This window comes from Leptopilina boulardi, unplaced genomic scaffold (assembly GCF_019393585.1).
Source record: "Leptopilina boulardi isolate dan_hultmark-lab unplaced genomic scaffold, ZJU_Lbou_2.1 LbouV2_1, whole genome shotgun sequence".
NCBI lineage: Eukaryota > Metazoa > Arthropoda > Insecta > Hymenoptera > Figitidae > Leptopilina > Leptopilina boulardi.
In genome coordinates, this window is record NW_026137640.1 from 520,578 (window position 1) to 539,051 (window position 18,474).

General features: G+C 24.3%; 1 protein-coding gene and 1 long non-coding RNA gene across 5 annotated transcripts in view; one reads left to right on the top strand and one right to left on the bottom strand.

The window, feature by feature from the left end:
- The window catches only part of LOC127281838 (uncharacterized), a 133,074-nt gene that overhangs the window by 61,234 nt on the left and 53,366 nt on the right, over window positions 1–18,474 (top strand). The window contains exon 4 of the long non-coding RNA XR_007843104.1: window positions 5,477–5,614. This is a non-coding gene — a long non-coding RNA (uncharacterized LOC127281838). The remainder of the gene's footprint in view (window positions 1–5,476; window positions 5,615–18,474) is intronic.
- LOC127281066 (box A-binding factor-like) overlaps window positions 634–18,474 on the bottom strand; it is a 71,063-nt gene continuing 53,222 nt past the window's right edge. For 2 of the 4 annotated variants that reach the window (XM_051304592.1, XM_051304679.1), the window contains exons 4-8: window positions 14,687–14,823; window positions 13,764–14,081; window positions 7,356–7,531; window positions 4,541–4,835; window positions 634–3,922 (exon numbers count right to left, since the gene is read on the bottom strand). In XM_051304592.1, the coding sequence (XP_051160549.1) occupies window positions 3,501–3,922; window positions 4,541–4,835; window positions 7,356–7,531; window positions 13,764–14,081; window positions 14,687–14,823 (1,348 nt within the window). In that variant the 3' untranslated portion in view covers window positions 634–3,500. Of the gene's footprint in view, window positions 3,923–4,282; window positions 4,356–4,540; window positions 4,836–6,692; window positions 6,779–7,355; window positions 7,532–13,763; window positions 14,082–14,686; window positions 14,824–18,474 lie in introns of all 4 variants that reach the window. The other 2 variants (XM_051304846.1, XM_051304768.1) reach the window with 2 other exon arrangements.

The following is an 18,474-nucleotide window of genomic DNA, read 5'->3' on the forward strand; positions in this document are numbered from 1 at the left end:
TTAAACAAAAACTTTTAAACTGATCTTTATATTTGAAACAAATAATTCTTTTTCTCAGTGTACTTAAAAAAAAAACAAATTTTTAAAACAATTCACTTCCTGAGATTTGTATATATATATATATATATATATATATATATATATATATATATATATATATTTGTGTGTATTTAAAAGCTAGTGGGCTGGGACTTTTTATCAGGGGTAAAGTTGTCATGGTTACAATGTATATAGGGAATCTTCCTGATAAGCTCGTCAGGTGAGAGAAATACATTCACAATGCAAAGCTCGAGTTATGATATTATATTTTTTGTATATATGGGTTTATATAGAACGAAAAAGCCCGGCATACGTTTTTTTCGAGATTACATAGTAGAGATTGCATTATCACCAATGCAAACTGAGTCCAACTTTGTAGTTTTCATTCCCAGTTCACTGACATCAACTCCACCTTCTCTTCCTCCTCTACTATATATATATATATATACTCATTCTGAACTTGATTGAAAAAAACATCTATTTATGAAATTTCTTTTTCATTCCATAAAATTAAAAAATAGGTGTAAAGCACGTATTTCCTGAAATATTCCATGAGGAATTTGCAAAAAAAAAAATTTCCATGAAATTCAATAATTGCCTTTATAAAAATTCTATTTTTATTAAATTAAATATTAATATTAAATTAATATTAAAATTGGGTCTTTGTCGTCAAATTATATTTGAAAAATTTTTTATTTATAAAACTATTGTAATTAAATAGTCTTGACAATTACTTATTTATTCCCTGTTGTTTAATTATTTAATTTAAAAAATTTAACCTAAATTGTTCAAAAATATTTTAGAACATATATCGTAAAGTCGTAATACCTTCTCAATAGTACCTCAATGGTATTCAAAGACGTTACTGACACAGGAATCTACTTTACCGACTGCAGGTAAAACAGTTTTTTTGGAAAATAAAAATATAAAAAATTACAGACAAAGAAATCTACCTTACCGACTGATGGTAAAACAGTTATTGGAAAATGAAAATAAAAAATTACCGTCATAGAAATCTACCTTACCGACTGATGATAAAACAGATTTTATGGAAAATGAAAATATAACAAATTACCGACATAAAAATCTACATTACCGACTGATGGTAAAACAGTTTTTTGAAAAATTAAAATATAAAAAATTATCGACACAGAAATCTACCTTACCGACTGATGGTAAAACAGTTTTTTTTTGAAAAATGAAAATAAAAAATTACCGACATAGAAATCTACCATACCGACTGATGGTAAAACAGTTTTTTGGAAAATGAAAATATAAAAAATTACCGACACAGAAATCTACCTTACCGACTGATGGTAAAACACTTTTTTTGAAAAATGAAAAAATAAAAACTTGCTTTAAAAACTGCTTTACCGTCAGTCGGTAAGGTAGATTTCTATGTCGGTAATTTTTTATATTTTTATTTTTTTAAAAAACTGTTTTACCATCAGTCGGTAAGGTAGATTTCTACGTCGGTAATTTTTATATTTTCATTTTCCAAAAAACTGTTTTACCATCTGTCGGTAAGGTAGATTTCTATGTCGGTAATTTTTCATAATTTCGTTTTTCCAAAAAACTGTTGTACCATCAGTCGGTAATGTAGATTTCTATGTCGGTAATTTTTTATTTCTTAATTTAAAAAAAAATGTTTTACTATCAGTCGGGAAAGTAGAGTTTAATGTCGGAAGAATAAAGTGTAAATTTTTTTAAATAACCCGCTTTATTAGCAAATATTCATGGCTGACTCGTTACAACATTTTGCAAAATATATATTACATGTAAATACATTCTTTTTTTTGGAGTCTGAAATTTTCGGTTCAGCTGTAATATAATATATTTTATTAAAACTATTTTCTAAAAGTATAATTTATTTCATTTTTGAATATTTTTTTTTGTTTGTTTTTTTATTTTTGCTTCAAAAATGAATAAAAGAATGTATTCGTTGGCTTATTGTATACTTATATTTTTTTACTCATTAATCTAGAATTATAATCACTAATAGTGTTGTTTTTTTCAGCTAAGATTATTAAAATTAAAATGTATAATATATTTACAGAGACAAAGGCGAATTCAATTTGGCATCGCGTTTTTAAAAAGCTTGTATAATAAAAGTTTATAAGAATCTTAGACTCTTTGGTAGAAAAGAAAAGAGAAAAAATCGCCTGAACAATGAAAGGCACTTTTTTTAAATTCCTATTTCTATATTATAATATGTATAGGAATAAGGCACTTTTCCTTTTTTTCAATATAATAATTGAACTATTTACAAGCAAAAAAACAAAATAATTGTCGAACTTCTTTTCCACTGAATTCGACCATCAGTCTTTCAAAACAAACAAACAAACAGAAAAAAAGAAAACGAAACCTCAATGTCGATGACAATAATTTCGAGTTTAGAAACTGTTGAACAAAATAATAAGCACTTTTATGTAAAATCAAAAAAAAAAAATTTAAAGAACAATCTCTCGGGATGCGTAAAAGTATTTCTTCTCAAGAAAAATAGTGCAAAGAAAAAAATCTCAATATATATAGTATTTTTTATAAAATATCTAAACATTTTTCAAAAATTAATTCGCATAAAGAATGAGAATGAAATTTAACTTTTACATATATATAAAATAATACAAGTAAAAGAGAAAATCGTTATAGTCTCTGAAATTAGGGCTAATACAATTTTTTTTTTATATACAAGAAAAAAATGAAAAATTTCTTTCAAAAAAAAAAAAAATATTATATAAGTATGTACAGGCACACATTATTTACATACACACACATTCGCGAATATTTGACAATTTTACTTTTAATAAAAATAAAAACAAAAAAAAGAAAGTCAATCAATTTGCTGCACTCTTCAATTTTTCTCGCAAGAAAACTTTTTGACAAAAAAAATAACTTTATTTTTAACAATAAATTCTGTTGGAGTTTTTATAGTTAATGCAAATCCTTTTTTTTATGTATTTTTATACTTAATACATAAAGTAACTATTTAAAAAAAAATTTTTTGACTTAATAAAGACACCTGATCAGTCAGTGATGTAAAGAGAGCAATAATTTTTCTAAAAACATTCAACTAAACTATAACTATAATAATTGTTTAAAATAATTTAAATTGAATTAAAAATTGTTGTTTGAAACTAAAAAACTTTTCTTTATACCAATAACCTAAGATAATAAAAATTTTTCTAAAATTATTTCAAACAATTTTTTTTAGATGTTTTTTTTTTGATTTTTTTTTTTAAACATTGCTTTCGTAACACTGCTTATACATATGTCCTTGAGATATGTAATAGAAATAAAAACTAATAAAATATTCAAAAATGAAAAAATAGTGAATTAAAAAAAAGGGGGGGAATTTGTTTTAACAATTTAAACATCAATAATAATAATGAAACTTAACAAAAAAAAAAAATTCTGGTATACATACTATTAAATGAGATTCAATTTAGTCTTTTTTTTTTGTCTTAAGCAGAAAGTCCACTACCAGTAATTAAAACAGTTGACCTTTCTAAATGATTGTTGTCAATTTTTTGTCGTTTTCTTGGTGGTCCAGTTGAACAATTTTCCAATGTGACAATATGAGGTGATGAGAGTTGATGCTCAGGTGATTGTCCACCTGAAACTAAAACTGGTGAACGTGCAGAACATGGTGGCGAAGGACATTCAACTTTCAATGAATGACTATCGATTAATTGATGTTGTTGAGGTTGTTGCTGTTGTTGTTGATGTTGAGAGACTGGAATATCGTAGAATAATCCTGACATTGGTGTTTGATATGCATTTGTCGAAAGTCTACTTCCTGCTTGAGAACTTGAACTGTACAATGAATTCGCATAAGTTCCTTGTGACACACTTGTGTGGGCCATTCTCAAATCACCAAAATTCTCTGCAAAACAAAAAAATTTTTACTTAGTAAATTTTTAAAAATTAAATTCTAAAAATGGTCAAAAATTAACATTTTTTTTCACTGCAATAAAAAAATATAACTTCGTGCGATCATTAAAATTTAAAGAAGTCGAAATAAAGATGGTGCCTATACGTAATTATTAATTAATAATAAACTTTTATTAAAAAACAAAAGAAAGGAATTTTTGTTTTTTTTTTGATCAGTTTGTATTGATCAAAAATATATATAAAATATATAATATAAAAAATTATTAAAATATTAAAATGTAAGAATTTTAAATTGTTAATTTAAATTTATTTCACTTGGATACAAAATTTAAAAATTCACTTTTACTGTTACCTTTTTTGGTGACACTTTTTAATGAAATTTCATCCGTTTCATTGAAAATTAATTAAATATTGTTGTATTTGAACTGAAAATTTAAATAATATTGTATATCTTTTTGTCAAAAAACTAAAAACAAAAATCTAGTTTTATGCTTTATTTGAAGCTTTATCTAAAATTTTAATCATCAAAACAAAAATGTCTTTTTTTGAATAAGAAAAAAAATATGAAAATTTCTTCTTTTACAATATGAATAATTTTAAAAATACATACCAGGATCAAATTTGAAGTTATTGTTGTTATTGTTATTTGTATTATTGTTGTTATTGATGCAAGGGGCAACATTTGTAGAAATTGGAGTGTTTGATGATTTCATTGTACCCTTTGGCTTTCGTTTGCGTGTTTGAATATTATCTTTTTTCATTGCCAATGGCCTATTCACTCCATGAAGTTTATAATACAATCCACATGCATTACAAACAGATTCTCCCATTTGATTACGACGCCATAATGAAGTTGTCATTGTTTGACAATTGCTGCATTGTAGTCCTGTTCGTCTCGTGGCAGACTATATAAAGAAATAGAAATTAAAAAATATTCCCCAAAAACAAAAAAAATCATCAATTTCAACAACTCAATTTTTTTTTGTCCCCAAAAAAGAAATTTTTTTAATTAAATTCAAAAAAGAAAAAATATTTTCTTTAACATTTACTGTATACAAAATATGAAAATTACTGATGTTTTTTTCGAGAATAGAAGAAAATGATAAATATGAAAATGTCAGTAAAAAAAAAGTCCATTATTTACAATAAATTTTTCATTACAACATTTATATTTCACAAGAGAAAAAGAGGAAGCAACTGTTTTAATACCAAAGGTGTCTTGCACAAAAGTACGTTTTTACAAAAAAAAATCATCAATTATTATCGAAATAATAATTTTAAATAGGTTAAATTTTTTTTTTTTTGCTTATAAATTACCGTCTTTTTACAAGAGACCTTTGACTATCAAGATCAACCGGAGAAGAGGAAATAAAGCCACCACCTCACGCAAAGTCACGCTTGCCTGTAAATTCATTAACATATTAAATTTTTTTTGTTTTTGAAAACAGTTTTGAAAATTTAATTGATTAGAACAAAAAAAAATGATAAAATATTTGATTTTATATAGTTTATGTTTTTTTTTTTAAATAATTTTTTTTCTGTCCAGGCTTAACGTGATTTCGGAAAGGAGAGTGGTTATATTATATACCATGGGTATAGTGGCACCTCAAGCTACGACAGATCTCGAAAACAGAAAAATGGTGAAAAAAAAGGAGGCGCATATATAGAGATAATGGTGCAAATGGTAAATATGACAATGAATGATAAAATAATCTGAAAATGTTCATTCTCAGACAAAAAAAGAAAAAAAAAAAAAAAATAGCAAAATTTAAGGGAAATTCCTATTTCAATTTAATGTTAACAGAAAAATTTAATTTAATAAGAAAAACTTAATTTCATTTTTTTAAAGAAATTCTGATATATATTTTTTATTATCAATAAAGAAAAAATTTTAATTCACAAAAAAAAATGAGAAATTCAAATTAAAATAAAACTAAAAGAATTTCTATCAAAAAATAAAAATTACAATCTGGATTATATAAGCTGATAAATTCGAAGTATTTGCAATTTTATTCAAATATTTTTTCAAATGTTATTCCTTGCTAAGTATTATATCCTTCGAATTGTTTTGAAATTTATTAATTTTTCAATAAAAATAAATGTAATATATTCTAATTTTAAATATTAAAATTAGAAACAGAAATCTAAGAACATAAATTAATAATAATTAATTAAAAACAAGCTTTTATTTTATCTAAACCAATTATTTTTTTTTATTCCAAAATTTTATATCTAAAATGATTTCTTGAAAATTAAGTTTGGCAATAAAAAAAAAAATTCTTTGCAAACATCGAATTATTCGTGATTTAAATTCGTTTTTCTTTTTAAAATTATAAAATTTTAACCAAACTAGAAATTCAATTCAAAATTCTAAACCAAAAACAAATAAAAAAAAAAAAAATAAATTGAAATTTGAACCGAAATGAACATTTTCAGATATAAACAAAAAATTTAACATTTTTCAGAATAAAAACAAATTTTCATCGAATTTTTGGAAATTTTTGGACCAAAAATTGATTTTATAATAAATAAGAATAAATGTCAAAGATGATATAAGATGTTAAAAGACAATAGAAAAAAAAAATGGTGAAAATTCTAAAAATACTAATATACAAACTAATATATGAGATGAAAGAGGATTTTTGTTTTTTGTTTTTTTTTTTTAATGAAAAAAGAAAAATGATATAATGAAAGATGCATTAAGAGGAGGAAAAAAAAAGATAACGAGAATAGATAATGTTGGGACGGGGGATGACACCTACCAAACGGCGGCCCGATTTCTCCTCATGAGCGCGAGGTGCGCCACTATACCCATAGAAGCTTTTGCAGAATTCGCCCTGGTCCGCCACTGAAACAGACAGGAGGCCATACGTTAGGGGTATTTTTATACCAAAAAAAAAAAGGAAAAAATTTATCATGCTTTTTTTTCAATATTTCGATTAAAACAAATTGGCCTTACATTTTTTTTACACTTTTTAATTTCTTTTTTATATTTATTTATATTTATATAGGTATATATAATTGCAATTTTCACACCACGGGCGAATTCCTACATAGGCTCCTGGTTGCCTTTTGTTGGCTATTTTTTTTTTTTTTTTTTGCCACCGGTCGAGCACGAGAAATATTCCCCCTCCCCGCACATTGTTTATTTAGTATATAATTTTCTGTCAATTATTGCTTCCTCTTTCTCTGACTATTAGTAAAATTACAAATTTTGTAATTTATTTATTTTTTTTTCTAATAATTATTTTTTTATTTATTTAAAAAATAAAAATTATTAAAATAATAATTATTAATATTATAAATATTAATTAATTATTATTAATTATTAAATTAATAATTAATTCTTAAATTTTTTTTTCTTTAAATAAATAATTATTAAAAATAAAGTTTTCTCGTGTGACCTGGGTGGAAATACGTCTTACCAGGCGCCTTGTTTGTTTGACCAATGGTCGATTCATTCCATTCATCTTGTGATAGAGACCGCATGCGTTGCAGAGATAATGTCCGGTTCCGTCTCTTCGCCATAAAGGGGTGGAAATTGCCCCACAATTAACACACTCACGCCCCTCCGTAAAGAACTCCACCTCATTGTTGTGCACTGTGTATATTTTAGAGATTCGTAAATTCTATTTTTTTAATTTTTTTATTAAATCCACAATAATTTATTTAAAAAAAAAAAATTATTTCCATCAAATAAAATTTAGAAAAAATTTAATATTAAATTCGTAAATTTTTTTAAAATTTAAAAAGATTTTTTTTTTTATTTATTCCAAAAAAAAATTTTTATTTAAATATTTGTTTGGAATAAAAAAAAATTTCTCTTTTATCTATTCTCTTTATACAAATTATATATGTTATATATATTCGTTTTTAAAAGAGGAACAAAATAGCAAAAATGAGGCCATTTAAAGGGAAGATGAATAGTAAAAGAAATATAAAAAAAAAGTGGATGGCGAGCGGATACGACATTATCAGTTTCCGGTTATATTGTTGATAACCAATGGAAAATGGTGGACAGCCAACAAACTTTTATGTACTAAAAGTAATTTTATAATATATGCGTTCAAATTTCTGGTATAGAAAATAGTGTGTGATATTTTTTGTAAAAATTTCATATGAATAATTAATTTAATAATTAATTATTATTACTGCTTTTTATATTAATAATATATTAATTAATTATTAATATTTAGTTATTATTATTATTATTTTTATTATTATTATTATATAATATATAATAAAATAATTATAATTAATTAATTATTAAATTTAAAAAAAGAGAGAAACCTTAAAATTGATTGAAAAAAAAGAAAAAGAGGTCAAAGGACTATAGAAATATGTTGACAATGAACTGACTGAGAAAGCAATTAGATATTATGTAAAAATTTATGCTGACTGAAATCTAATGTTCTCTATTATATACACATGAAATTCTTCCTCTCATCCACCCTGGAGAGTTGTAACTTTTTTTTTCTATAAAAGAGATGTGTACTCGTATTGCGAGCTCACGTCTTTGTGACGCTTCTTCATCTTACGTGGAATGTGCCATTGCCATGGAAATTTGATATTTCTCAAAAATTTTCAATCGCAATTTTCATTTTGCATATAAACTATTTTTTTTTTTTTCAATCAAATAAATATTAACCAAAAAAAAAATCAAATAAATAAAAATTCAATTCCCCGATATAAAATATATATAGTATTTATCGAAAATAACTTTCAAATTGGCTATTTTATTAAATAATTATTTGATAAAATAATAATTAAATTAAATAATACATTAAATAATTACTGAAAAAAAAATTTATTTGATTCAAATAGAATTTATTATATTTAAATAAAAATTGTTTTGGTTCAAGGAAATAATTATATTTGTAGTCAGAAAACCGATTATTTGAATTAAATAAATTTTTTTATTCTATCAAATTAATTTACATTTTAATAATTATAGTTATTAATAATTAATAAAATTTATAATTTAATATGACGAAAAAAATTTGTTAAAATTAAAATTTTTTTTTAAATGAATTTATTAAAGGTGCGGTAAGGTTTATGTTTAATGTACGACGGAAATAAATTGGTATGGTGATCTCTCTTTCTCTCAAGTTCACCAATTCGGTGATTCTAATATATATATATATTTGAAATTAATTGAATCCCCCTGGCCACGTGTCCAGGTTCTCAGGATGATAGACGACAGTGCTGGGGTATTTCTTATATATTGAACATCGAATGTTAAAAGTGTCAGAAAGAAGACGGTAAAACTCTCGCGCGATTCAATGGTGTCTGGTCGGTTAAAAGTTAAACTTAAATTTCTCCGCACACTCGAGACTGCGGTATGTTAAAAGGCCTCTGAATTCGGCAGCCAACATGTGTAACAGACTTTTGCCTCATCAAAAGAGAGCCTCTTAAGTTAAAAAACATTTTTTTTTTTTTTTTTTTTTTTTTAACTCCCGTACGCACTTTATTAGTTATTCTCGACAATTTTTTCAATAAATTACCTTCACTCTAAATTTGAATTAGTGGGAATTTATTCACTAATTTAAATTGGAAATTTTCACGAATTTTTAAATATTACTAGGGTAAGTGTACCAATTACGGCGCGTTCATAAAAAACAACTACAGTGGAACTTCGATTATCCGAACCTCTATTATCCGAACCCTCTATTATCCGAACCGAAAAACATTTTATCCAAACTTCTATTATCCGAACTATTTTTTGATCTCCCAAATTTAAAATTTTATTTTCTCTATATATTTTATCTTTCATTCATTTCTGAGAAGAATGCTTGATTTGGCATCTAAAAAACGAATAGATGCTATCTTTCAAAGCAAAATAACCAAATACAGTTACTTATATAAAGATGCACATTTAAACAATTATTAATTTAATTATTTGAGATCAAATTTTTTTCCGCGCCGCAATTGAAACATTTTTAAGATTTCCATTGTCTCCAATTTTAGCGGGTAAAGTATCTTTAAAATACCACGTAATTTTGGTTATCGAAACTGATACAAACGCGCCGCAATAGAAAATTACGATATTAGTTTTAATTTCTCATATTTGTTTAAATAATCGATTTTTGTAAAGTTAAATTTTTTTTTATCTTAATAACATAAGCTTTTAGTTTAATATAAGTCTTAAATTGAGTTTATCAAATAGAAATTTCGAATTTTCTATTTCAAATGTGTTTTGACTCGAATCGCGCCGCAATTAGTGCATTTACCCTATTTGATTTAGTAATAGTTTTTTTTTTTTTTTTTTTTTTTTTTTTTTTTTTTTTTTTTTTTTTTTTTTACTAAATTTTTAGTTTTTTCTTTTATACTTTCTTTGTAAAGAACAACAAATTTATTTAAAAAATTTCAATAATTTTTAAAAAAAATTACAAAAATATATAAGAAAAATGACTTGTTTACTCGAAAGAAAAAAAATAATGTGTGAGAATAAAAATCTCAAGTATAATGATCATCAATAAAATAAATAAGTACATGTTTTTTTGAGTAAAAAAAGAAACAAAACACGCTGACCTCGAGGATCACAGAAGACTTAATCAGAGTAAAGTAATTACTCATATTGGATCTAAAGTTCCAAAATTAATACGGATCAAAACTTTTTTTTTTATCAAAACAAGCTTTTATCAAAATCCACGTCTTAATTATATATATAAACTTCAGTCAATAACGAACGATAAAAACTCGTATTGGACTTGAGAACTTGCATAATATATAAATAAATGATGATTATTGACAAAAATTATAGATTAAAAATAGTGCTTTAATTAAAAAATCTCGATCATTTAAATACTGATTTAATTTTATAATCTAATTTAATAATTTTATAATCTAATTTAATAATTTTATAATCTAGTTTAATAATTTTATAATCTAATTTATAATAATTATATAATCTGATTGAATAATTTTATTATCTTATTTAATAAATCTGATCTAACAAATCAATTTAAAAAATCTTCTGCTATACACGCGTGATAATAATTTTAAAAAAAAACTCTTTTTCCAATTAATTTGATTTTTATCTGGTTTGTAAAAGCAAACTTTTTTTTTTATTGCCCCAATGTAATTTTTTCCCCTTATTCAAATTTGGATTTATTCAATCACAATTTTTGTCCCCAATATAGAATTTTTTTTGTCTCATTAAAATTTGGATTTATTCAATCACAATTTTTGTCATCTGAATTAAAATGAAAATTTTGTTTTCTAATTTATCTAAAATGATAAGACGTTTTCAAAAAATAGAGAAATTTGCATAATGTGTAATATGACTATCATTTGTATCTGATAATAATGGATATGAAATACTCATTTATTTGTATTTATATATATATATATAGGTATATAAGTGTGACTGAAATACCAAAATTATCGTAAACACTCTTTGAGAGATAATGAGGAGCCCTATATGTTTTCTTTGATATCTTCTCTAGACACAACTTGATTACACCTACATTGTAGTAGCTAGGTCAGGATTCTATTCTTAATATGTTTTATTATTCTACTATTATCCAATTATTTTCTATTTTCAATCATGAAAAAATTTCCGCATCTATAAATAAAAAAAAAATCCCACTTGAAAAACATATTTTTTCCACATAAATTTTATTTCTCTTTTTTTCAAGTGTATTTAGAAAAATTTACTAAAAATTGTCCCGGAAAAAGTGGGTTTTTATTTTCAATTATTTTATTCACAAGAACCAAAAAAATAAAAAATTTAAAAAAATAAGTATAACAAAACTTGTTAAATTTTTTTCGAAATTGAAAGAGATTATATTTTACGTGAGACAAAAAAGATTTATCGAGATTTATTGAAACAGGTCTCGGTAACATGAGATCTAATGCAAAACGAAATGACCCAAATTAGTTACATACGTCTGGAAAATAGACCACCTAAAAGCGATTCCTCTAAAATGGATTTTTTTTTCGATATATAAAATTAATTAGAAAAAATAATATTTTTCGAAGAAAAAAATTGTATGTAAATAAATTTGAATTTTGCATCAAAATTTTATTTTTTTTAATATAAAAAAAAAAAAAAGATAATTGCAATTTGCTTTTAAGACCGACCGCCCTGAAAGTACAAACAGAACACCATGGCTAATATTACATATGACTAGTCTGTTTTTGATCAAAGCGTTGAGAAAAACCCATATATATAGACAACACGCCTACCGATTTGTTTGACAATTTCCACACGGATCGACTCTTTCTCCCTCTCTTTCTCTCTCTCTCTTTTTTTTACTACACGCTTTTACTTTCATAAAAAAAGGACTACCATCGAAATTTACAAAATATATGTCTATAAATCTATCACTAACTGATGTGCACGATTTTTGGGGAGTCTTTACAAAAAAAAAAGGAAAATTATGCGACTGTATCGCTTTTTATTTTTCTATGAACAGATGCTCAATATAAAAATTATTTCTTCATCTGGCGCCATTCAAAAACATTACCAAAAAAAAAAATTCTTTTCTCAATTTTTTATCAGCAAGTAAAACTTTAAAGACAATTAAACTTTTATGAAATAATTTTTTTAATTCAAAAATATTATAAAGCCAGCAGAGAAATTAAAACGTCCAAAAAAAAGTGTTAAAAAAATAAAAATAATTTAGGGAAATATTCGCTCGCAATAGAGAGATATATATATATATATATATATATATAAAATTTTTAAAACGCAATTTTGTTAAAATTTTTTAAAATTTGTAATGAAATCACTGAAAGTATTCGCGAGAGAGAATATATATGTTAGCATTGATCTCACGAATCGCGTGATCCGATAAACTATACCGAACGTGAGAATATGTCAAGTTTCATATCGTCATTAATAATTGATCCCGCAAATGAAGGAAACTCTGTTCACTTTTTCAATTAAATACACAATTTTCAATTACTCGAATCAATATAAATTAATTGTCTATATAAAAAAAAATTAGCACAAAATTATTAAAGTCTTTTCATCATTTCCTTAAATTAAATTTCATTCTTTTAAGTAGAATTATTTATAAAATATTATTTAATTAATTTTGCATCACTAATTCTTTTTTTTATATTAAACTGAATTTTCATTTTCAAAGATTTTAATCGAGTCGGAATTAAAACTGCGAATTTCAAATAAATTATAAAATATAGAAATAATATTAAGCCGAATTTTACTAAAATGAATTTTTTTAATTTAATTTCATAATATTTTACTATTTATAAATTTATTTCCCAAAGATTGTAAATTCTAAAATTCTATTTTATAAACAATTTGTCTTAATAAAAATTTAGTTAAATACAAATAATGTTAAATAAATATTTAGTGTAATAAAAAATTTTAATAAATAAGAATCTAATTAAATGAAAATTTAATGATACAACAATTCAGCTAAATGAAAATTCAACTAAATAAAAATTCTGTTAAATAAAAATTCGATCAAACAATTCATCAAAATGAAAATTCGATTTAATAGAAATTTTTTTAAACAATAATTAAGTTCAATAAAAATTCGCTTAAATTAAAATTATGTTAAATAAAAATTCATTTTAATAGAAATTCATTTTAATAGAAATTCATTTTAATAGAAATTCTACTAAATGAAAATTCACTTTAATCAAAATTTGCTATTAAATAAAGTTAAGTTAAACGAAAATTCGGTTAAATAAAATGTCCCTTAATCAAAAAATCCAAACGCATTATGAATTATGTATGAAATAAAAAAATATAGGCACAATAAAAATTCTATTTTAGAAAAAGAAAAATTCGAATAAAAATTGAATCCACTGGAAATTTGTAAATTTGTTTTAAAAAAAAAAATATATAAAATACTCACTGGCTGAGAGACTTGCAGCGGCGCTAAGGGAATGTTGAACGGACGTTGTTGTATTTGATGTTTGTCGTCGCGATGTCGTCCCAACCGTTCCATATTGTGAAACAAGGGTATCGCTTGACGTCGCATAACTCCACGGTGCAACATCGCCAGTTGTTGTTTGATGGGGTGTAGGTATATGATATGGAGGACTATAATTTCGAAAACTCGACCGACTTCCGAAGGGTTGCGTTGAAAATGCAGGCAAACTCTGACGACTCACCGTCGACACTGGTTTACTGCCATAGTCCTCGGCAATCACCTGAAGTGAAGTGTTAAGTCCTGAAAAATGTCCTATCCTCATTAGCTACGCCCTATTAGTCTAACATTCACATTTCACTTTTTCGAAACAAAAAAAAAAAAAAAAAAAAAAAAAAGAAAGAAAGAAAAAGAAAAAATTCCCTCAGCTCCGAGTAATATTCGAAATTCCACAAATATTTCCATTTTTGATTTAATTTTGATTTTTTTAAATTTTATTTACCGTATTTATTTAAATTCTTTTTTTTGCATTTGCTATATTATTAATTTTTTTTGCCCCGTAATTTTTTCAAATTTTTGTTATTTTTTTTTTACATTTGTTATTATTAAAATTTTATTTTCGCTGTAAATTTTTCAAATTTTTGTTACTTTTTTTGCTGTTTTATATTATTAATTAATTAATTATTAGTTATTTTCATTAGTTATTATTAATTATTATTAATTTTATCATTTTTTAATTAATATTAAAAAAATGAGAATAATAACAAACATAGTGAAAAAAATAACGTTTTAAAAAAAAATAATTATTAACAATAACTTATTATTATTTATATTTTAAATATAATATAAAAATATTATATTAATAAGATATTAAAGTACAATAAAAAAAAAAAAAATTAATGTTGTACCTGGTGCATTCCATATTTGCTGTGCAGATGCTGTGAGTTCCGTTGAATTATTTGTCATATAAGGAAGAGAATAATTATTAGCACCACTAGAATTTCCAATTGTTCCAACAGCTCCCAATGAACGATATACTGTAGAACTGTAACAAAAAAAAATTTTTTTTTTTTAATTTCTTCAATTTCACAAAATTGTTATTTTACATTGAAAACAAAAAAATTGTTTAAACAAACAATTTAAAAAAATATATATATTTTATTATTATTGACAATACATTACAAATTGTTTTTTAATAATTTTTTTTTTTTTAATTTTACATTTAATCGTTATTTAGAAATAAAAACAATTTTCGTAAATTTTTGAAAAATGAGAAAAAAATCTTAAAAAAAAAAAAATGGAAAGAAGATTGTCTTTTCTAATGAGAGAAGACCCTATAATTGTCGAGACAAAATGACGTATAGACAAAATTTGGTAGAAATCCCTTAAATGGTAGTCCTATATATATGTATATATAGGAAATATTTTAGTGTACAACTATTATCTTGGGACATGATCAAAAATGATACTTTTCGAAAATTGTACTTTTCGAAAATCCGGGTCATTATATAGGTTTGCAAAGATCAAAATGAGATGGTTTAGTGAAGAAAAAAGAAAGGCAAAAAAAAAAAAAAAAACGGAAGTGAAGGTTTTTGTATAATATATGGAGAGACCCAAATAGAATACCGGAACTATGGAGTTTGAACGTAAAATGTAGGCACGTGCCCTGGGTACATACTTCCTCTCAAGCACTTACGAACGATTAAGGCTAGTGGTCACAAGGGACACAACTACTCCATTACTAGGTGACCATTCATTTATTTTTTTTCTTTTTCTTTTTACCTGCCTAGAGAGACTCGTCTACATACCAGACCCTTTTTTCATTCTTATACAATATGCGGGCGCCACTTGGGGACAAAATTTATTTGAGAGAGAGAGAGAGAGAGAGAGATACCAAAAGATAGCGATATGTTCAATTTTTCTTCATAAAATTATTTTAGGATTTAAAAAAAAAAATAAAAATTTTACTAAATTTAATTAAACCAAAAATTATTAAATTAGACATATTTAAAATTTGAAATTTAATTAATAATAAATAAATAATAATAAGAGAAAAAAAAGTTAAATTTCAAATTAGATAAAAAGGTGCAAATTTTTTGTCAAACTATTATTTATCAAAAAAGTGTGAACACTCGTCTTTTTTTTTTTTATCAACTCACATGTGTTATATATACTAATAGAAATTGTTCTTAATCTAAAAAAAGTTTTTTAAAAAAACTCCCCTTATCAATATCGCGCTTTTTAACCTATTTACTGATTAGATAAATAGGTGAATATTTATTTTTTTCGTAAACAATAACAAATCATTATGTATATATATATATATATATGTAAATAAATATTTGTAATAAGAAAATTCTAATTAGAATTATGTTCAAAATTGCAACCAGGTATGCTAATTATTTTTAAATGTTCCTTAAGGACAAATAAACTATTTAATTTATCAATTTTTTTTTTCTTGTTATTTATTATTATATTTTATTGAAATAATCGGTTACTTGACTAATAATAAATAAATATTTATTTAAATCAAATAATTATTTATTTGTAGCGAATAAAGTAACTTTTACTATATTTTAAAAAAACCTCATATGTCCGCAGTTTCTCCGCATTTCTGGCAATTTTCACTTCGAATATATAGTAAAATTTACTTCGAAAATAGTAAAAATTATTCTGAAAATAGTAAATTTTACTATATGTATTTATAGAGTAAAAATTGCCGCAGAAATGCGAAGAACCTGCGGACAATTTAGATTTTACTTTTAAAGTATAGTAAAAGTTACTTTATTTCGTTTTTCCATTTTTCTCCGTATACTAAAAGGTATAGGAAAAATAGAAATTATTTTGTTCAAGCAAATATTTATTTGATAATAGTTAACCGATTATTTAAAAATTTATTTTTTCAGTGTAAATGAACAAAATTAAATTAAAAAAAAAAATGCACAATTTTAAATAAACAATAAACTCTATATTAATCACAAGAATTCATGTTGATAATTAAGTTTTTATTTTCCAAAAAATTAAAAAAAAAAAAAAAAAAAAAAAACAATTGTCTTATATTGACAAATGATATATACGGTTTTGAATAATAAACATTTTTATATATCACCGCAGAGATTTGTTATTAAAATAAGGACACATTGTTTTGAAAAATGAGTAATATAAAAAGTGTGTCAGAAAAATATTAAAAAAAAAAAATCACTGGCACCTGACGTGAGAAAATTGAGGTCAACAAAAATGAGTTCTGGATTAATTTTTTTTAATGAGATAAAGAGGGGGGGTGAAGAGTAGAAGAAGAAGAAGAAGAAAAAGAAAAGAGTTGTAACCTTGAACGAATTTGCAATGCTCGTGGAAGAAACATATCAAAGTACTGGTATAGTAACGTGTTCAAAACAAGTTTGAAGTATCACGTAAAACAAACGAAAAGCTATGTGTATGCTTCATGAAAATGTCAATATGAATGTGTCCTTGAACGTTTGTGAGGTAACCTGTCACGTTCCATTGTGTCGGAACGTGCCTGCGTGCCTCAAAGGAACCACACTGATGTGGCTCTTCTCTTTATAGATGATTCTCTCTTGAATGCTACTATACTAAGATCCACTCGTATTTTTTTTTCTTCTTTTTTTTTTTTTTAAAGTAAAACATGATGCACGCGCCAATTGTCATGTTTTATCTGGGCCAAATTCAAGTGCATAGGAAAAAAAAATTCCTATTCCTTTTTAACAATTAAACTAAAAAATTACCATTTAGTGCTTTTCTCGGTCTTTCAGACCTATTCACAGAAAATTAAAAGGTATTAAAATAAGCTGCAAAACGCTTATTATTTTAATCCAATTTTGCTTATTTTAATCCATTTTGGTATCAAAATAAGCAAAATTGGATTAAAATAATAAGCGTTATTGCAGCTTATTTTAATACCTTATAATTTTCTGTGTTCCTTTTTTAAGAAGGAATAATAATTGGAGGTTATGATGACTAACAGAACTAATTGCCAACAAAAATGCGCAAAAGTTAAAAAAAAAAATTTCAAACCCCTGTAAAAAATTACACTTTAATCGAATCGATAATTATTTAGCAGAATTATAATTATTAATTAAATTGTGGAATTTCACTGATTTGAAAATATCGCGAGAATGAGTCACACATTCTCGCGAGTATGGAAAATCGCAGTGTGAAACAAAAGTGTAGACGAATTTAAATAAAAACGCAACAATTTAGAAAAATGCTTCTCAACACAATATATTCTATAATGATGATTTATTATATGCGATGAGAAAGAATGAATCATTTGAAAATTTTATCATCTGCGCATATAAGTTTATTTGTTTGCATTTCAGTGCATTCAGAATGACGAATATAAATATATATATGAAACTTTATATATTATTTACTTATATAAAAAAGAAATAATTTGCACTTAGTTAACTAATTTTTGACATTTGATAATAAATTATGTATGTCAAATATTAGAATAAATGGCAAAATTTTTTAACTAATTCGCGCTTAGTTATAATACACTAAAAAGAAAAATTTTATTTTAAGATTTTTAAAATTCATTTGATTTAAGAGTAATCTCGAGGGGGAATTTACTCAGGTAGTCAAGTGTACACTCTTCCTGTAATACTTGTGTAATAACGTGTAATACCGTAACGTGTAATAATAATGCGTTATTACGGTGCTGTAATAACGCAAAAAA